Raw genomic sequence first — 22,628 nt, forward strand, 5'->3', positions numbered from 1 at the left:
TTGCATCGAGTGGCACAAGCAAACTAGACCTTGCAGCGCAAAGTTAATTTTCCTCTGTTCCTAGTTAAGTGTCTAGAGATTGCGTAGCAAGTAACATCTCAAGTTGATATCAAGACACGCAACAGTTTGCACACACCTGCTATGAAGGGGGGGGGGGTGAATTTACTCCAACTGCCACCCAACCCAATGGGAATGGGAGTTGGTTGAGTATGTTAAAATCCATAAACCAGGGTAACCAGTACTCCTTAGAGGAAGGTGTTATTACAGCGAATCTCCTCAGTGATCGCTTACGAACAAAAGACCGGTCGGCAACAACCGATCTCACACAAATACTTCTGAAATGTAAAATTGAGACGTATCTCCAATCTATTGTTGACAGATAATGTATGCATAAGTCCATCTACGGACTCATAACACAGACCAGTATTGGAGCATCATGTCGCTGCCTCAAGCATTCTAGCAACAGGGACATTTCTCATAAAAGCACTGACATGGTGACTGACCTAACAATGTGGGCACTTGGTGCCTGGGTTTCAAGAATGCCAAGCCCTAGTTTTAGAAATCAAGTCATTTAGGAAGAAAGACAACCAATTTACGGCCATGGGTCTTGATACATTCTGATGCAACACAAACAAATGACAGGGACATTCCAGGATAACAGCCATGCAACACAGGTTAATAGAGAGCTCTCATGGAACACAGGACTAATTCGTCTTCCAAGTTGCCCACAAAGTCAGCCAGGAGCTTCAAGGGGAACGCCCCAGGAAGGGGATGAGAAATTGTCTCCATCTCAGCAAAAGACTATGGGAAATAGAAAATCAGGTCCTGACTCAACCTGGCAACATGGAAAAAGGAGTGCATGAAGCTAACTCTCTAGACGGTCGCCAGGGAGGCGACCCGTGGGCCTGAAGAACTCTGTTGACGTCTAACGAAGGGGGAGACAACTGAGCTCTTGGACGAGTAAGAGAAAAGCATTACCCCAGGTCCTTGATGACGTTAGAGTTAGAAATCTTGGGGAGCTTCGCTTTAAATCCATACCAGCATGAAAATGATAGCCTTTAATACAAGGGGACATCAGGCCCCAGTCCTGGTGAGGATGGACCATGAAATCTGCAGCCAGCAAGGAGGGCCTCAAAATCGAACGACCACAAGCCTGGCACCAACATCTGAAATCAGACCACTTAGCCTAATACACTTGACAAGTGGACTTGCATCTGGCTAGAACCAGTTGTCTAGTGACACTGGAAGAGAAACCTTTCCTAGACAACCTCCCGAGTCTCCAGGCATAAAGACAAAGAACGTGGAACCCCTGGTGGAACCTGTGGAAATAAAGTTGTCTGAGATCGCTCCTCTCTGGTAGGTGAATGAGGAGCGCCACTAACACCTCCAATAGGTCAGGGAACCACTCCTTCTGAGGTCAGAATGGAGAGATATGGGTAAAATTCAGGTGTCTGGTTGCCCTCACCTTGTTGAGGATGGCCCTCACTAGAGAAAACAAGGAAAAGGTATAATCCTCGAGTCCCTTCCAGTTCTGCAGTAGAGCATCGGTCCCAGCGTTCTGAGGATCCTGGAAAGGGGCAAAGTAAGCACTTACACCAAAAGTGGCTGCCTCCTTTACTCGTTCCTTGTCCTTTAGGATGACAGATATCCCAGAATGTGCTAAGCTCATGCTACTAACGATTGTTTGAACTTTCTTTCCTTCTTCATGTTGCTTAATGATCTTAAGCTTGATGTCGATAGATCTCCTTTGCTTCTTGGCAGAAGATCCTTGAGAAGTAGTATTCTTTTATTTTTCCGATGTCTTGAAGGGATATACGAGTATCGAAAGCAAAAAATACTACAGTACACAACATATCATGACTAGATGACGTGCACGAAAGACCATGCGAGGCACCGATAGATGAAAGTTCCCTCAGCCAGACTTATCGTACAATTACACTCACAGCTGTGCTGCCACTGCACTCTGCAAGTATCATAACTTAAAAATTGCCATAAAATGAGTACAGTACATAGTCAAGTGAGGAGTACCTGTATTTTGGGGGACCCTGATCAATAATAGGATCGAACGTGAAGATCACCTCTATGAGTAATTGAAAGCTGACGGTAACAACTCCTAAGTCTACTGGTTAGACTACCAGTTATAATTATGTGTGAGCTCCAGACAGCGCATGTGTAAATGCGTGCGTTTAGCTCTCGCAGGCACTAGAGTCTCTTGTCAAAGATTACTCCACTTCCACTTTAGAGCGATGTATGTAACGTTAAAGCAAAGTAAATCACTTATTCTAAACCCTTAACAGCTCGAGCACATGCCAGGGACTTTGTATGACTGGTCCTTCTACGCACGCATTCATGTGTGTGCGTAGCCATGACAATGCATATGAAGGAAAATCAAACGCTTAGAAGAGCTATCCTTCTATGAGAGGGTTCTCTTGGGGACTCTATCAGGAGCTGCAAAAGGTTTGGAAACCGTTCTGCATAATGCCATAACGGAGCTAGGAGAGTCATTGAAAGGTTGACCGATGTTCTAGCCTTCTTGAATGCCCTTCTCCCGATAAAACAGGGACGAGACGTAAACGTCATTGTTGTACCCACCGGAGAGCCTTGGGGTCTAGGGCTGGTGAGCAACGGCAGCCTGAGATTCAGGAGCGTTGCGAACAGACCCCTAGTTGGAGGACCTCGCAAAGTCGGGACTTTGTTGGCTACACGGCGATCCAAAGTCCATTCGGTATACTTTATCTGAGATGCTGTGCACAGATTGTCGGCGAGCACGTTCTTCCAGTCTGGAATGAAGCGGGCTGATAGTGGTACCGAACGGACTTTGGCCCATTTTAGTGTTTATACTGTCAGATGGGAAGAGGCTACGTCCAAGTTCCTTCTTGCTTGTCGATGTGTGCCTCTATGTGGTGTGTGGTGTGTCGTCCATCACATCACTGAGTGGTCTGTTAGGAACCGATGAGGATGCTGAAGGACCGGAAAGTTGGCCTTCATCTCTTAAGAGATTTAAGTGAAGGTACTTTCGGGCTCTGTCCAGAGGGCTGAGGTCGTGTGGTGCAGCACTATGGTCCCTACTCTCTTCTTTTTCCGACTCAAGTCTCTTGGAATGGAAGTCATTCTCGTTTCGAGAAGGTTTTGTGGAGAATGGTGTCTAGAATCATTCCCAGATACACCAGTCTTCTGGGAGGGAAGTAGGGAAAACTTCCGTAGGTTTACCCTGATCACTGGATCTTGGTAAAAAAAACTTCAGAAGTTCCAGTGTTAATGCAAGGTTGCCACTGAGTCTGCTAAGGTCAGTCAGTCATCCCGAGAGAGAAGAGACAGTAGCCGATCCTGTGAGACCAGGATGGGTGTAGTGGAAAGACCGAAGCACAGTGCCTTGAACTGGTGTTTCATGTTTGTCTAGACTGAATCTTCCAACCTTCCTAGATGGATGGTTTGGACCTGGGAGTATGTGTCCTTAAGGTCCAGTGTGCAAATGAAGACCTGAGGTCTTAGCCCTTGTTCAAACTCCAACATGGTGTGGACATCGACCCAAAGGGACAGCTCCTTGCGGATCCTTTTGCATGGAAGATTGTCGACGCTGGAGTCTTGACTCATGTTGTAAAGGATTAGGCGCGATACCCAGTGTAAGAATTCTTCTCGGAGAGAGAATTTCTTTAACTAACAGAAGGAAGGCAACGCTCAGCCTTACCATGGGCCCTGATGGGATTGATGCTATTCCTTAGAATAGAATCAATCCGGCGAATGTTAATCAATGGTTAACCGTTGGGTATCGTGGTTACTGTGCAGTTGGAGAGTGCTCGCAAGTAGTTCCCTGTCGGCAAGCCGTTGATGAGGGTTGTCAAACGTTTGCCGATCACTTTGGTGTAATGGCGAACGGCCAGCAGCGAGAAGTATGTTGCATACCTTCTGATCTAGGAACTACAGGAAGCGGTTGACTAGTAAGTTCGAGTCACGAACTGCTGGCAAATTGCCGATGACCAATGAATCGGTGGTCTGTGAGCCGATGGCGAGTTAGAGATCAGCAAGCTGATTATGGTCCCCCCTGGTTGGTCAGAGATGAGCAAGCTGAAGGATGGGCTGGTCAGAAATCAGCGAGCTGAGGTCAATGATCGAAGAAAGATGACCTGCCCATCGGTGATCTAGTGATCAGCAAGCTGACTGGTTATTGACTAGCAATCGGTGATTGGAAACGCTAGCAATTGGAAATCGTTAGTCATTGGAAGGACTAGAGGTCAAAGATCAGCATTGAGCTAGCAATTGGCGATCTGGTGATCGGCGACCTAGCGATCAGTAAACTGCAGGGAGGACTGGGGCAATGGTGACCTGTCCAAAAAGTTTTATTCCTTTTTACTGCCTATTGCGATGGCAAACAGAATGATGCTGGTGCTCAATTTCTGCCTGGAGAGCAGGCAAGTGCTGGCTCTTAGACAAGAGCTGGTGCATTGGATCTGCGAGCTCAGACTCTTTGGCAAGTGCTGGCGCATTGGATCTGAGACCGTAACTGCGCAGGAGGGCGCAGAAAAGTGCGGAAGAGCGCTGGCACGCAGTAAGGCACTGTGTAGTTTTGTGCATTCTTCCTAGAATGCACCGAAGCGTGTGACTAGTTGCGCAAGGGCGGGTGCATTGGCGCTAGTAGTACGTGGAGACTACTGGCGCGCGTGCGGAAGACCATTGGCGCGGGAGACCATCAGCGCCCGGGCGCAGAAGACCGTCGGCGCGCGCAAGATCATTGGAGCGCAAAAGTATTGGCGCGCGGAGGGCCAACGGGTGCTCGCGCGGTATACCGTTGGCGCGGGCAAGCGCGGAAGGCCGTTGGCACGCACACGCGCGGAAGGCCATCAACGCGCGCGCAAAAGACTATTGGCGCGTGTGCGCACAAGAGCGTCGGCACTCGTGCGTGCAGGAGACCATCGGCGCCCGCGCGCAAGACTGTTGGCGCGCAAGACTGTTGGCGCGCACGCGGAAGACTATTGGCGCGTGCGTGTGCAAGACTATTGGCGCGTGCGCGCAAGACTAATGGCACGTGTGCACATAAGACTATTGGCGCGCGGGGGAGACCATAGGCGCCCGCGCACGGAAGATCGTCGGTGCACGGGCGCGGAAAATCATTGGGGCGTGCGCGGGAGACCATCGCCGGCCGCGCACGGAAGATCGTCGGCGCACGCGCGGAAGACTATTGGCGCATGTGCGCGCAAGACTATCGGCGCACACCCGGGAGACCATAGGGGCCCGCGCGCGGAAAATCATCGTGGCGCGCGCGAGAGACCTTCACAGCTCGCGCGCAGAAGATCGTCGGCGCGCGCGCGTGCAAGATTGTTGCCGCACGTGCAGGAGACAATAGGCCCCCGCGCGTGGAAGATTGTCGGTGCGCGCGCGGAAGATTGTCGGTGCGCGCTCAAGACTATTGGCACGCACGCAGGAGACCATCGCCGGCCGTGCGCAGAAGATCGTCGTCGCGCGCGTGGAAGACTATTGGCGTGTGCAAGACTGTTGGCGGGTGCGCGCGCGGGAGACCATCGGCACCCACGCGCGGGAGACCATCAGCACCCACACGCGGAAAATCGTCAGCGCACGCTGGCGCAAGACTGTCAGAGAGCGTGCATACGCACGCGAAGGTAGCGCTAGTAGGTTGGCAGGTCAGCTGGTAGGACGACCAGTGGCAGGACAATCAGGAACTGGGATGTGCCCTTTAAAAAGGGCGAGCATCCACCGATGGGGACCGTAAAAAAGATCCGCGTTACAGTCCAGGACAGAAGTCCAAAGGACTACAATGCAGCGCAAGGTTGCGCTGGTAGATCGGTAGGTCCTGGTAGGTCTGCTGCGCTGGTAGGTCTGCTTGATCCTCCGACGAGGTGTCTCTATGAGTGGCCTCTCTCGCGAACGAGAGAGGTGAATACTTTGTAGAAGGGAAGTTGTCCAACCACCGGAGGCGAACCTCCTTTAGCGTTCTAAGATGATCTGAAGTGCTGGTCATGTTGTCACGGGAGTACTTCTAAGAGAAGGGATGACGCCCATGACAGCATCCCTGAGGGACGGCAGTGACAGCAGATTCCCCATGCATGAACAGAACAGCTCTGCTTCGTCGGCACTCTTAGTCGAACGAAGAAAAACTGCATAGTTAACTGGGAAAAAATAAAATTAATTTTCTTTAACAAAAATTCCCTAGGGAGGAACTCCGAAGAGGAACCCCGAGGGAACAACATAAAATAAGTATTGCGCCGACAAAAAATTAATTATTTAACAAATTCCCCAGGGAGGAACTCCGAAGAGGAACCCCGAAGGAACAGCATAAAATTAAGTATTGCAGCCTTCCTTCCCCTATCAACATCCACGGGAGAAGGGGGGAGCAGAGTGACTGTTATAAAAACAGAATTACAATTATTTAAATCAGCTAAGAATATTCACTAATACAGTAGTGAGAACCACTGACCCTCCGAAGCGAAGTGTTCCCCACGGAGAAAGCTGAAAAGTTAAAATACAATTATATTTTCACTAAAAATAGAGACAAACAATCGGAAGAGCAACCTAACCCGCTCACGGGAAAGGAGCTTCCCCAATAGTACACTGTTGTTGTAAAGGTGAACAACCTCGAGAAGAGAAAGACCGTAGTCAATCTTTGAAAGGCCACATTCCCTTCGCTCAGAAATCCATGTTTCCCGTAGGAAAAAAGGAAAAGGCGAAGACAATAGTTGAATGAAGAGGGTCCAAGCAATGACGATTCCCCTGCGGTGGCCGAGTTAACGGTTATTTGCCGACGGGAAGACCCATGGACCAGAGAGGGAGAGGTCGTTCCCCACGAAGTGGAACTGTGCTGGTCTTGCTAATGTACGCAAGTGTCGTTGTCGTATATGTATCACGCACACAGCACAAACACTGAAAAGGAAGCTTACCACATTTCTATACACATACATATACATAAACATTAAGAATGTTTTCATATATATACAAGTACTGTATAAGAAAAAGTAAGTTAAAAGACAAAAATTAATGGCAGTCCAGAATAGGCGAGGAGGGAGAGAGGAAACAACCACTCTTGATCCGAGCCAAAAGTAAACTGACTAAACCACAGGTGTGTGAACGGGAGTGGTAGCAAGCTACCCCCCCTATCCCCGCTAGCTAGCGGTGTGGGTAGTTAACCCTCGATAAATTTTAATGGCACGTCATTTCAGCTCCGCCGAAAGTATAACCCCTAATAAATAGCGTGGTTTGTATTCCAGTTAAGGAACAAATAGAATTTATTGCAAAATCATCAAAATTGCCTTGGAATTTTCAGGTCGAACAAGCTCTTTCCCTTGACATGGTCTTTCTCGCTGCCATATCTTCTAGAATTCACTGTTGATGACATTTATATCAATTCAGCAATGCTTTAGCTGCAAAATACTGAATTAATCAGCAGGCAAAGTAATGTGAAACAACCGAATCAAACGCTGCATAACCCAGGTAATTGCTGGAGGTTTTCTATCTAATCAGAATTCAATAATTCCATATTCAAACAGGGTAATGGGAGCATCAAGCATGGTGGGGAGATGCCCATTCTCAGCCACTGAGACCTGAGGATGGAAACGTTGAACTTCAAGAGACAAAATATGACGTAATGCAAGTGATTCTTTTCATAACTTGAACAATCCCAAATTGGAGAGGGTTATACTTCACTCAACAATGGGATTTTACATCTTATTTATATAAGATAGGACTCCTGGGTGATTAATACAGCATTGGTGTCAAGTGTAGTGTTGGTGACATGCATTATGTTTACGATGGAAAATAAACATACACAATGATAAATTCACGTTTTCTTGACGCTGTTCAAATAGTTCATGCCAAAGGAAGATAACCAAAAAAATTAGTTTTTATGAAAGATCCAAACCATCTTGTGAAGATACTTTTCTTATTTCAGCTTACTTTGCATATGTGCTGCAAAATATGATTGGCATGATCTACAAAGATTTTGCATCACATATGCTTGTGGACTGGTACAACTTTTGGTGTGTATCAATATATCAATGAGGGCCGACAAGAGGACTGGCGGACCCGGACATATCTTAGAGATAGACGAGAGCAAGTTTGAAAAGTGGAAAGGTAACCTTGGTAAACAGCTTGATGGCAAATGGGTGTTCGGTAGGTTTGATCGGGAAACAAGTTTGACTTTTCAGAAGGGTTCTCCCTTCCAACTTCAGTGACTTTAAGTAATGTACAGTAAATACAGCTATATTTGTTTCAGTTAATATATATTATGGGGTGAATGCCGTTCATTTGGACAAATGTAAACTTTCTTATCACTAGTAAAATTGACTTCTTTGAAGCTAGTTGGGAAGCAAACACAAGGCAAGCTAAGAATACGGCAAAGGGAGTGTAGTCCCCTCGGTAAGTTAGTTGGTAAGGATAAGACTTCTAGGTTAGGTTAGGTGGGGAACCTTAGGTTAGATGGTGTTCTTGTGTGGAGGGTTTGCAGTACGACGGCCACTGCTATGAAAGACTAGAAAATGACCTTGGACGTCAATATATGAATGTTCCAATTATTTTACCAAATGAATCCCAATTCATTTACGATAAAGGATGGCGCAGGTGTGTCTTATTTAACTACATAAGGAAGTTTCTATGATTCAGAGCCTTTGAAAGATGGGTTCCAGTTCAAAAAATATTGAAAACCATTCAGGGTGTATGTATTATGACAGCCATACCCCGTAACGGCTTTATTTTTAACCTTTTCACTGAGAAACGGGAGTTTAGGGAGGGGGGGGTAGTAGGCCGTTAGGTAAGTAGGTAAGGACATGGCTTGTAAGTTAGGTTAGGTGGTGTTCTATGCAAGTGGGAGGTCATGCCTGTCATTACACAAAGACTCCAACCATTCCAACCTACCGCTACCTAGCCTACTCAAGCCTGACTTATAGAGAATGTTTTATATCTGTCCCTACATTGTACATATTACCCTGCATTACATCAAGGACAGCAAAGTGCTTCTGTAAAAGAATGTAACACTTACCTAAACATATTTAATATTAATCTAGGACGACAGGTTTGTGTGCTTTAACCACACAATCAAGACTGGGTATACCTCGCCTAAGATATACGACTGATATGACATGGCAAAATTTAGGCAGGAATAAGTCATTAAGTTTAGGGCTAACAGAAGAGACTATTTGGTTGCTGTGAATCCAATAAACTGGATATGACGTGAAGCTGAGTTTGTCCCCGTGTTCAACATACTACCCTAAAAAGTAGGTATAATAAAACCATTTTCTAAACCTGCCCCATTATTGGTAGCCTGGTTCCATATATTTTTCCCAACTGGGTCACTATCAATTCACCCAACCTCAACATTCGTCACCATCAATTCACCCGACCCCACATTCGTCACCATTAATTCACCTGACCCCAACATTCGTCACCATCAATTCCTGCGACCCCAACCTTTGTCACCATCAATTCACCCAACCCCAACATTCGTCACCATCAATCCACCCTACCCCAACATTCGTCACCATCAATTCACCCAACACCAACATTCATCGCCATCAATCCACCCGACTCCAACATTCGTCACCATCAATCCACCCAACCCCAACATTCGTCACCAACAATCCACCCGACCCCAACATTCGTCACCATCAATCCACCCAACCCCAACCTTCGTCACCATCAATTCACCCGACCGCAACATTCGTCACCATCAATCCACCCGACCCCAACATTCATCACCATCAATCTACCAGACCACACCATTCGTCACCATCAATCCACCCGACCACAACATTCGTCACCATCAATTCACCCGACCCCAACATTCGTCACCATCAATTCACCATACCCCCACAATCGTCATCATCAATCCACCCGATCTCAACATTCGTCACCATCAAATCACCCAACCCCAACATTCGTCACCCTCGATTCACCCCACCCCAACATTAAGGTAACTTATGATAAAGTCTTGGAATAAGGTTACTACTCTGTGGTAGGGTCACTAAAAGACATTCCAGCAACAGTCATGGGGAAGAGCTTACATTGTTCTATAGGTCAATTTCAACTTTTTTATTCCAATCATACCTGGCACTTCCTACAACTCTCATTTTAAGGGTAATTACGTAGTTGATAACTTGTAGGTTTCGTTGGTAACAAGATTTGTGTACTACGAGAGACAGATAATCAGATGATGCATCAAGCACCCATTGAAAAGGAGCAGCTTCCAAATATTAGTAATGTTTCTTTAATGGCTGTACTTACCTACGATTTCTATAGCTTCAAAACGGTTCGGCCTATTGTCTATTATAATATATAATTTCCTTGGTTATTATAGTTCCATTTTAACATATGTTCGCCAAATATTTTAATTATAGGCAACATAGCAGAAGCGTGTCTACTGGTGTTGCAGATGACCGGATTTCATAATTATCATTGCAACTATTCGCGTTCGTCTTCTTAAAGATAAGTTCGTCATTAAATTACATATGTAAGCCACACATTCAGATAACGAACAATAGTAGCTTCACTTTACCCGCCCTCTTTATTGATTTAGACTTTTCAGTATGCAGTCCCATTTTCTTTTCTTACTTCAGCATATTCATAGTTTCACCATCAATTACTGTGTAGTCTACTATCATACATACAAAACACGTCTCAATTATTTTTATTTCTATTTTGGTTTTCATTCTACAATAATCCTGTTTCAAAATGTCTTATTATAACTAACAGCAGAAATATTCTCTATATTCCCCAGCAAATATTCGTTAAAACCTTATATCTCTTCTCAGTTTTTAAACAAGATATATCTGGATAATTCATAATCGATTGCAATTAACATGATAGCCAGCGAAAGAGCATGGAGATATAACGAGATTTGATTAATCGGCAATCGTAAGTTCACTGTTGCTTTTAAGTATTCATAAAAACTTGTGAAAATGTTTAAGCTAATGCAACATTTCGCCTACCATGCTGCTTAAAAGAAGGAAGAAACACAATATAAAATAATATTCAGGAAATGTCTCAGCTGTTATATAAGACAGCACCGTTTTATATATAGATCTTGCGGCCCACGGCAACTTCTAGCTGTTCTTGATCAAGTACTGTGTTACAAATACCCAAGATTTCTGATTGCAGCGCTTTCTGTCCCGCAACATTCGATCATATAAATAAATATACATAATAATGAAACTTCTAACTTTTGAGAATCATAAGATTAATTTTTTCTTTTTACATTTAAAAAATACATACGGTGTATAGTTTTAATAAGGGCAAGTTTCTAACTTTCGTGCTTACTCAGCTATATAAATTTATTCTTTAATTTGAGATAACAAATACTAAACATTTGACTTCATTTAATATTTGTTGTAATTAAAAGCGAACACCTTTGAAAATGTAACTCAATGCTAAAAATTAGCCCTAAAAGGTCTCGCAAAGTAATCTCAACACAATCAGCAACATCATATGAAACGGATAAAGATGAAAAAAGGGTAAGGATAAGGATAGGGAAGTGGGGAATATGGGGGGAGGAAGATTACCCCTGCATACAATCCAGTTTATAGCCCGGAAGAAGGAACTCGGGATGGGAAGGAATAAGGAAAAAGGAGAAAGGGAAGTACAGTAGAAGAATAAAAGAGAGGGGCAGACCCTCTTGCGATGTTAGATAAGATTGGTAGCCACCTGAAAGTGCAGGCGACTGAGATTGAGAAAAGAAAAGACAGGCAGGCAGAGGAAGTAATTTTTGGTTCTCGCAATGTCTAGCCCTGTTGCAAGGGGTATGTCTGTCTGGACACTTTTTTGATGGTTAAAGAAAATTATATATAATGGTTGAAAAGTTATAATGCTTTTATAATAATAGATGAAAAAATAGCGAATTAATTGAGTTAAAAAGAAGGAAGTCTAGAATTTGCATAAATGCAAAACCCCGTTGTAAATTTAACAGAGATGAATTATTACAAATGTCACTATTCTTTACGACAACAACAACAACAACAACAACAACAATAATAATAATAATAATAATAATAATAATGCATTCGTCAAATGGGATGGACCGTACATTATAATAAAAGTACAATAGAAATGTCGCCATGGATGTGCAAAAGAAAAAAAAGAATAATCTGCGTTTACTTTTCAATTCTTCTTCTGTTGATTGATTACCCAGAGGTTTTTCTCCGGACGAACTCGACAGGGGATTTTTGGCAAAATGGCATAGCCCCCCCCCCCCACCCCCACCCTACTTTTCAATAATAATAAGAATAAGGATAGGGAAGTGGGGAATATGGTGAAAGGAAGAGTACCCCTGGATACAATCCAGTTTATAGCTCAAAGGCAGGTACTCGGGATGGGAAAGACTTAGGAAATAGGGAGAAAGAGAAGTACAGGAGAAGAATAAAAGAGAGAGGCAGACCCTCTTGCGATATTAGGGAATTGGTATTATTATTTTCCTTACTTAAAAATATCCACTTTTCAATTAACCTGAAACAAAGCCACACTTATTTTGCCTGCACAGACAACAAATATCAAAATCAAATATGTAAAAAGAAAGGGGTATGAGAATATAGCGACCTTGACCACCAAGATTAGAAAATTTGTGCGATAAGATAGTTAAAGATGAGAATTAACACTTATAGATACGCATATGGAGTGCATTGATAAGACAACGTGAGCTTCACAACCCTGATTCTTCATAGCAACATTATTATTATTATTATTATTATTATTATTATTATTATTATTATTATTATTATTATTATCCAACTGGGATAATACCCCAGTGAGGAAAAAGAAACAAGAAAATAAATAAACCATATAGTAAAATCTATAACAAATCTTAAGATCAGTTACAAGATTAAAATAGATCTATCATATATAAAAAATTAAGACAGATAAATGTAATCCTGTTTAACATAAAAGCATTCGCTGCAAGTTTGAACTTCTAAAGTTCCACCGATAAATAATTACCCGATTAGGAAGGTTATTCCATAATCTGGTCCCAACTGAATAAAAAATCTAGAATACTGTAGTGTTGAGCCTTGTGATGGAGAAGGCAAGACTGCTAAAATTGACCACATACTTAGTACTATGTACTGGATGGTACAGTCTATGAAGATTTGAATGCAGAGGAGGGTCAGAATTATGAAAAAATCTTAAGCCAAATGCACAAAGAACTAAATAAACAACTGTGCCAGGGAATAATATTAAGATCAGGAACAAAAAATTAATATACAACAAGTTTTTCTCAAACTAATCAAGATAAGGGCTGTCAGCAGCTGAAGACCAGACACGAAAACAATACTCAAAACAAGTTAGAATTAAATAATTTTTTAAAAATCAGGATAAATTGATCAATGAAAATCTTTAAAAAATTTCTCAATAAGACATTTTTTTTTTTTTGCTGTTGAAGATGAAACAGGCCGAATATATTTCTCCAAAGTAAATTTACACTAAATAAGTATACCAAAAATTTTAGAAGCGTTTTATATAGTTTAATAAACATTATCATTGCAGAGTTTTGTTAGACTTCAACTTCATGCCCATAATTTCCATCATGCACTAATTTACCTGGATCTCTGTTAAGGGATTCTACAACTCCAGATCTACTTTCATGAGATGGAATTGATGCAAAGAGAGTAGCGTCATATGCACATGCGATAAGCTTGTTTTCTAGACCAAGCCACATATCATGTGTATATAGTATGAAAAGTAATGGGCTGAGAAAACTACACTGAGGAACACCAGATATTACATTCCTATGCTCACTATAGTTCTCATCAACAACAACTATTTACAATCTACTGTTTACAAATTCAATAGTGGTGATAAGAAAGGACCCAATTGTTAGTTTGGAAACAAGGTCATCATGATTAATACGGACAGAGGCAGCACTAAAATCAAAGCCAATCATACGAACTTCCTGATCACAATCAGTGGAAGTTGTTAGAAGGGCATCACATACTCCAAGGCCTTTGGGAAAGCCAATTGCAAACTTTGGAACAGATTATTACCTTCGGCATACCTAATTAGACGTTTTGCCAAATGACATTAAAAAACTAGATAATATACGAGTTATAAAAATTGGGCGGTAATCAGCCGGGATAGGGCTATCGCATACACATTTACCTAATAGAGTAACATTACCAATTCTCCAACAAGTGCAAAAAGAACCTCTTCTTGGTTAATCGTGAAAAATAATAGACAACTTTAGAACTAAGAAATCTCTGTAAATAAAAATAAAAACAAAGGAAAACTATCATTTGGGTCTATACTTTCCTAAGCATTAAAGCCCACCAAGAGTGCTTCAATTTAACGGGAAAGAAAAGCTAAAATGGTAATTTAGCCTCAGAAAAACAGGAAGATTGAGTTTCTAATTACTAAGCTAAACTATCAAACAATCAGGCCAGAGGGTTGCCTTTTCCTTTGGACAGTGAATGACAGAGCTATCTGGTTCAAGTCCAAAGTGCAGGTTTAAAGGTTACCCACGATTTGTGTTCCTGGGATTTACCATAAAGGTTGTATTGTATTCCTTTTATAATCAAAGGCATATCTTTAACCCTTTCGAGAAGAGAGAGAGAGAGAGAGAGAGAGAGAGAGAGAGAGAGAGAGAGAGAGAGAGAGAGAGAGAGAGAGATTAATTCTTTAACATTTTATTTTAAAATGGATACTCTCTATTAATTTACCCTCCTTGCAAGTAATTCTCCGTCATAATTTTCATAGGTATTTTAAGAGTAATAAATTTCCATTGTGACGTGAAATGTCGATCATCGTTTCTAACTCGCAAGTAAATATATTTCTGTCCCTTAGTTAATTTTTTTTCTAATTGCTCAATAAATGCTGTAAATTAAAAGCTATTAATGGATAAGGATTCTACAGCTAGATTTTGAAGCAGATTCAAAGGATTAAAATATGGCAATGATCATAATAGCGGACTTTATTGCAGGGATATGGATGGGAAGATGCTTAGGATTTTCAAGTACTGACCCGCAATTACTTAAATATACTAAAAGCAGAATGATAAATACGTTTAATGTAAATAAAATAGGATTTAAAACATCTATTAAAATTATTCACGGCTAGATATATTCTTTTTTTCAAAAACATATTCAAATAAATATTAAAAATTTCTATTATAAATACACTGCATATAAAAAAATATTTATATAAATATACTACGATGTATACATGTTATAAATTGTAAGATTGTAAATGTGTATTTCTTAATAAAGGATAAGGAATAAAAATATTCAGCTGACGAACATACTTGAAACCAACGATTCAGAAGCGAAGTACTTTGTAATAGACACATCTTTATCCATTCGAATTGTTCAAGTCAATTTAACGTCGTAGTGAAAAGTTAGTGTTATTCTATTGGTTCAGTCACCAACGGTAATAGCAATACTTTCAAACCTTCGGGTAAATTCATTTCAATATCCATATATAATTTAAGAATTATTATGCGCAGATTGCCATTATAGGTTATATACTTCTATTTAATTCCCAACTGGAAAATTAACAGATACACGATATATCATTAGTGATATATAAGAACCGATTAGCTATACTGTATATAATTCACACTTTTGACCCAGGGCTGTTACGAACTGAAATTCTTGGTGAGTAGCGGTCGATTGATTCGTCATACGAATGACTACGCAGTAGAGCTATGGAATGATCCTTGATGCAATATACAGCGCTCACGAATCACACATGACTTCACTGTGGACCATGACAACCTCATAATCCTCACTCACCAGTTACCTGGGATACCTAACGATTTGTCAAGAATGATCAAGAACTGCAACCGCGCTACCTTTTCTCTCGATTCCCCTTAGATTCGTCATGACTTACTCTTTCTCCTGCCCGTGGATCATATTCTGTAAAAGACAATACATTCCCAATTTCATTTTTCCCTGACAAATTACATGACATGATCTCTTGGAATTCCAGAAAAAAGGTCAAATTCGTCTAATTGGTTGAATCATTTTAGTATGTCCATGTATGGCAAAACTACAAAAGTAACCGCTGGCAATAAAACCAAATTAAGATTAATTAAAAATATCCAGAAAAACTCAAGAAAACTGTAGGCCTAGTAAAGGTATTGCATAGAAATTATGTGTACTGTGCATGAAGAAGTTTGAAGGCCAGGCTATAATACCGCTCATAATTTGCATTGAGAGAGAGAGAGAGAGAGAGAGAGAGAGAGAGAGAGAGAGAGAGAGAGAGAGAGAGAGAGAGAGAGAGAGAGAGAGAGAGAGGAAATTTTACTGCACTTCCAACTGTAGTGAAAACTGTCGATTGAAGGACGTCCTTTCTCAATAATTGCGTCCTACTCTACAAAGATACCGACTATGACTTCAATAAAGGAAATAAAGATATCGGTCAACACGAACGACCACACTCTAAAACACTCCAAGCAGAGAAAAGGAAATCTGTCCTTGCTTCAAGACTTGAACATCAAATTTCAGTATGATTAACACGGACCTTATAGTCAATGGGCATAGAGAAGAATATACCACCTGAGTGAAGGTACTAACAGCCATAGATGCATGTATAGTCACGGAGAAACGAGCCAAGAACCACCTACGAATCCTATGCATAGTAATAAATAACTTATCAACGGTCGCAAACTTTTATTAAAACAAAGTAATTTTCGTATCAAATAACTTCTTTGAAAACAACATCACTGCAGACAATAATGCATAATTATAAAAAGAACTCATTAAATAAAGTGAATAATTATCCCACAGAACTATCATATACTCGTACTATTTTAGTCATTTAACGAATGGTGGATGATTTCCACCATGATGTTACTTGACTTATGCAAAATCTTTGGGTTCAAGAATACACAAGTTTAAATACAACGTATCTTCTTTCTTTGTACAGTCGTGATAACCTAGGGATACGGTAGCTTTATCTTTCACACCTGTTTCAGTTATGCACCAATTTTCCATGCCTTTGTCTACTGAATCCAACACCCCTCCCCCACTCTCTCTCTCTCTCTCTCTCTCTCTCTCTCTCTCTCTCTCTCTCTCTCTCTCTCTCTCTTTGCATGTTTAGACAAAATTGGGAGAATAACTGTTTAACTTTATTTTTTCGTGGTCCAATTGTGCAGGCCTTGTTGACCTAAGCATTTCATAATGTACCTGGCAATTAATTACATGGATACGATGGAGTAATATCCATGGCGGTGAATGCCAAGGGCCTGGAGAAATTTATGGAATCTGAAAGCGCTGTGGCCGGATTGGCTATTCAACACCAAGGTAAAAGCAAAATCTATATGTATATATATTTAGACTTTGAGTACAAGTGGGTGGAAATCCTCAGTCACACTACGTACAGTAAAAGTGGAAAGAGATTGGACAGGTAGAAGAAAAAAAAGAAACTGGAAAAAAGGTAAAACAGAAGGCTAAAATTAGGTGTAGTGTGAGGTGGAAGGGGCAAAGTAATTTTTTTTTTTTTCGGAGGGGGGGGGGGGGGGGCTACCATGTGAGATGCAAAGACAGCGCTACCCTCTTAGAGGGCGTGAATCAGGAGACTCGTCCCTAAAGAAACGGTAAGGGTCTGGGCAAGTATCTTTCTGGAGACTCATGAAGATCAACAGCTGCTACCACATATACCAAGACAGCCCATTTAATATACATTGTTTTATACGCGCACACATACACACACACACACACACACATATATATATATAGGCCTATATATATATATATATATATATATATATATATATATATATATATATATATATATATATATATCAAATACCTGCTACTTCTAAGTCGAGATACATAACGTGGTGAAAAGGTTTGTGTATTGCCATGCTATAGTCCATTTCTTTTAGCGAGGCAGATTTGCACCGACTCGCAACGGTGCCCTTTTAGCTCGAAAAAGTTTCCTGATTGCTGATTGGTTAGAATTATCTTGTCCAACCAATCAGCGATCAGGAAACTTTTCCGAGCTAAAAGGCCACTGCTGCGAGTCGGTGCAAATATGCCTCGCTAAAAGATATCATACAAAAAGCTCCCTTCATCAATAATCCGCACCAACCAGCGTGGTGATGAAAACTGACCCAACCCCAAACACTAATAAAGACATGTCTGAGGCGTTTGTCCTACAATTGACTAGAAACGGCTGCATTTGTTGTTTTTGTTTGTGTGTGTGTGTGTGTGTGTGTGTGTGTATATATATATATATATATATATATATATATATATATATATATATTTATATATATATATAAACATATATATAAATATATATATATATATATATATATATATATATACATATATATATATATATATATATATATATATATATATATATATATATATATATTTATATATATAAATATATATATATATATAAATATATATACATAAATATATATATATATATATATATATATATATATATATATATATATATATATGTGTGTGTGTGTGTGTGTGTGTGTGTGTGAGCCCTTCATATGAAAGAATATCTCTTCCCTAACGGAAAACGGTTCTCTTGTCTTTACTTTTGTGGATATAAAGAAAAGAAAATATTAGGCATCTTGCCATTTGCAGCCCTTTTTTTCTTCAATGAAAAAGAAAAAGTAAATACACATGAGAGAAAGGACTAAGTTTTACGGGTTTAGACCAAGCATGCATACAGTACAGATGATTAGAAATGCACAACTCTCATTTTGCTGAAGAAGAGATTGCTAAATGCTTTTGCAATCAGAAAAAAAGTGACTGGGCAGTGTGTGCAGGAATAGGAAGGACAAACAATGATTGTATCGATGGTTAGTACCTGGGAGGTGCCGGGCTATGGAAGGGATAGTGCTTTTCGGATAGTACTACATTGGATCCCCCTTTGGTTACGGCTGATTTTTCCCTTATCTACACATGCACTAAATAGTCTGGCACTTTCTTCATACACCTGACAACACTAATATAACCGAACTAAATCGTCTTCATTCAAGGGGTTAGCCACTGCACTGTAGTGTAATTGTTCAGCAGGTACTCTTGGTAAGGGTAGAAGAGACTCTTTAGATATGGTAAACAGCTCTTCTAGGAGAAGGACACTCCGAAATCAAACCATTGTTCTCTAGTCTAGGATAGTGCCATAACCTCTGTACCATGATATTTTATTGCCTTGTGTTAGTGTTCTCTTGCTTGAGGGTATACTGAGGCACACAATTCTATCAGTTTCCTTTCTTTGTTTCCTCACTGGGCTAGTTTCCTTGTTGGAGCCCTTGGGCTTATAGCATCATGCTTTTCCAACTCGGGTGTAGATTAGCAAGTAATAATAATAATACTAATAATCAGACGATCGATAAAGAGATAAAATATGTTATTTTTAGAGTGTCAGGAGGATGCAATGCAATAGTGAGTTTGTATAATCTACTGTAAGCATGAAAAAGAATGATAATGAAAGAGAACCTTTTTTGGCCACTTTTATTCGTTATCTGACTGGGTTTGGTAATATAAAAGCGTGGATATAATAATAAATTTGAATACAAATGTAGATAGCAGAAAATATGATAGCATTGTTGGCAGCTATGGAGTTTTAAAAAGTATATGAGGAATAAGAGTCTCATGGAAATGTGTGAAAAGAGCCTTTAATAATGTAAATGCTTACTTCAGATAAATATATTCATAAAATACTTGGTAAAGAGACCATAATGAGGGAAAGAGGGTGCTAGATTATTTGTTAATACAAAATGGAAGGTGGAGTAAGTTTACTTATGTAATGGTGAGAAAAGAAGTAGCTGGTTGAAGTGGAAGAAAAGATAGAAATAAATTCAAAGTTCAGGAAGGGGACTGTAAATGCGATCAAGATGATGAGAAAGAGAAGAAAAGAGCATATAAGATAAAATGGACGAAAATGCGCTATGGTTAAAGACACTGAGATTGAGAAGTTTATACAGTTTGAGAGCATTGCCATAGAGTAAGCAGTGTTAGTGGACATAGAAGGGTACCCCTAGAAAAGCAATGCTTAGTAGCCGAAAAGGATATGAGGAAGTAACCATTCAAGCGGAAAATGGCACAGTTCTCAGACAGAACAACGAATTCAACTATTCGGAGGGAGTTACTGAGTTACTGAGAAAGCAGTGAGACAGAGAGTGGAAGTATGGAGAAAATGGAGATAATAACTGGAATTGTTTTAGACAAGAAAATGCCATTAAGGCTCAAAATGGAGATCTATATGTCAATTATCAGGCCAGTTTAGAGGTTTAAAGCCCACTAATGAATGGCAGAGGCACGGGACAGTGACGTTGCCCTATTAAGCAGGACAATGCCACGGAGACTGACCATATGTACGTATGATCAGTGCCCTAGCCCCCTCTCTACCCAAACTAGGACCAAGGAGCGCCAGGCAATGGCTGCTGATGACTCAGCAGATAGGCCTGTATGCTCCCCAAAACCACCCATCCTAACCTCACAAGGATGGTGAGGTTGCAGCGACCAAATGAAGTAACGAGTTTGAGCGGGACTGAAGCTCAGTCGGGCAATCACCAGTCAGGTAAGGGATGTTACCACATAGGCCACCACAGAAACTTGGGCACTTAAGGGGAAAGAGGAGGGAATGTTGACAAGAACCGAGATGATGATGGTGTGATAGATTGTTGGAATATCACTTACTGGAAAGGAGGTACAGCCATGATATAAGAATGTATGGTATAATTATGTAACGTAAAAGATGAAGTCAGGGAAGCTCGTCTGAGATACTATGGCCTTATAAGAAGGGAAGAGGTGGAACCAATCAAGGGATCTAAGAACCTGCCAGTGATGGGGAGGAGGAATGGGGGGTGTCAACAAATGGATGTGGTTAGGTAGAATATTAATGAGGTGGGAGTCAGGTAGAATATACAAGGAATAGAAATAAATGGAGAAAGTTGACTTGACCAGCCAACTCTGCTATACAGTGGGAATAATAAAGGTTGGGAGAAGAAGAAAGATAACAAAAAGTATAAAGATTGCAAGTGATAGGAGAAGGTATGAGAGGATTGGCGAAAGGAAAAAGCAATTCTTCAAGGTGCAATTGAATGACAGAATACCGCATTAAGTACAAGGAAATGGACTTGGTTGTCAAGAAGAAAAAATATAGAAAACATTTTCAGCAATAAAAAAGAATGAAGAAGGTAGGTAAAGAAAATGTAATCAGAAAGACATTCAAACGCTTTAGATAATATGCGAGTTATGGAAATTAATCAGTAATCAGCAGGGCTCGAGCTACCACAAACACATTTACCTTAAAGAGTAACATTACAAATTTTCCAACAAGTAAAAAAAGAACTCTTTCCTGCTAACTTGCAAAAAAATGGTAAACAACTTAGGAACTTAGGAATCACCTTCTTTATAAAAAAAAAGGGGGGTGTGGGTGCTATTTGGGTCTACACCTCCAGAAGGAAGTTAGTGTGAAAGTGTTTTATATCACGGGACTGAAAAGTTAAAATAGTAAGTTTAGCTATAGGATAAGAGGAATCAGGAAGAAAGTTTTCATTACTCTGTTTACAGTCAAACATATCAGCCAAAAAGTTGCCCTTTCCTTTGGACAGTCAGTGATAGTCATCCGGTTTTAACAAAGGAGGAACTATTAGTTCTACTCCATAGAGGGCTGATTCAAGGGTAGCTCACCATTATGTTCCTGGGTTGTACCTGGTATGGTTACGTTTATGGTCAAATTGTATTCCTTTTCAGTAGAAACATAAACTCTCTGAGCAACACCTCTTAGATGAGTATAAATATTCTGAATTAAATCTCATCAATTACCTTTTCAATGACGATACATCTCCTGTTTCTCCAAATATTCACACCTACTGTTATCACTGAGCTAAGTTTGTCCTTCATTTGGTATTTTACCACACAAGAAGGAATATTCCCACCAACTGTGTTGATCAAATTTTCATTCAGGAGAACAACAGATTAAACACTTGCATACAATTGTGACCAATTCAAATGAAAAGGATCCTTCAAAATACTATTCCAGTCCAGTCTCCTTATATATATATATATATATATATATATATATATATATATATATATATATATATATATATATATATATATATATATATATATATTACAAGAGCAGTACACATTAGGGACAGGGTGCTCAGTCTCAATTGCTAACAAAACCAACGCATGATCAGATGTCCAAACTCGAGGACTAACCTTACTTGTTATAACACCAGGGGAATCAATGTATGCCAGGTCCAAGCAATTGCAGACTTGTGAGTCCCTCACTTATGAGTGACCCACAGCCTCATTTAGAAGCAAGGCAGACAGAATTTAACCAATCCCTATGGTGAACATTGAAGTCACCAACAAGCACAAAAGAGGTTTTTCTATCACCTTCTTGTATCTTAGCCATAGCGGTAAGATGACAATTAAAGATAGACTCATCCGAATCTGAAGTCTGATAGATGGAACACAATAAAAGTTATGCCTGCCACAAGCTTTTATGACCTGATTCTCGTGACATCCTCATTCACAGCAGGACTTATTGAGAGGTAGGTTACTCGGTCCCAACATACACCGCCATCCCCATCTACCTAAGAATGGCATCCCGTTTTAAAATTGTTGGCTTCTTGAAATCTGGAACGAGCAGCTTGGACGAGTGATTTTTGAGAAAACAAAGTTTCTGAACATAATAAATCATCATACTGTCTGGAG

General features: G+C 40.5%; 1 protein-coding gene across 4 annotated transcripts in view; it reads right to left on the minus strand.

The window, feature by feature from the left end:
• The window catches only part of LOC137626753 (1-acyl-sn-glycerol-3-phosphate acyltransferase epsilon-like), a 280,699-nt gene that overhangs the window by 253,894 nt on the left and 4,177 nt on the right, over positions 1 to 22,628 (minus strand). Inside the window, exon 1 of one of the 4 annotated variants that reach the window (XM_068357764.1) lies at positions 10,048 to 10,149. The exons of the other annotated variants lie outside the window; for them this stretch is intronic. Coding sequence (XP_068213865.1) covers positions 10,048 to 10,070 — 23 coding nt within the window. The 5' untranslated portion in view covers positions 10,071 to 10,149. Of the gene's footprint in view, positions 1 to 10,047; positions 10,150 to 22,628 lie in introns of those variants that run through there. 4 annotated transcript variants of the gene reach the window in all.

This window comes from Palaemon carinicauda, chromosome 2 (genome assembly GCF_036898095.1).
Source record: "Palaemon carinicauda isolate YSFRI2023 chromosome 2, ASM3689809v2, whole genome shotgun sequence".
Lineage (NCBI taxonomy): Eukaryota > Metazoa > Arthropoda > Malacostraca > Decapoda > Palaemonidae > Palaemon > Palaemon carinicauda.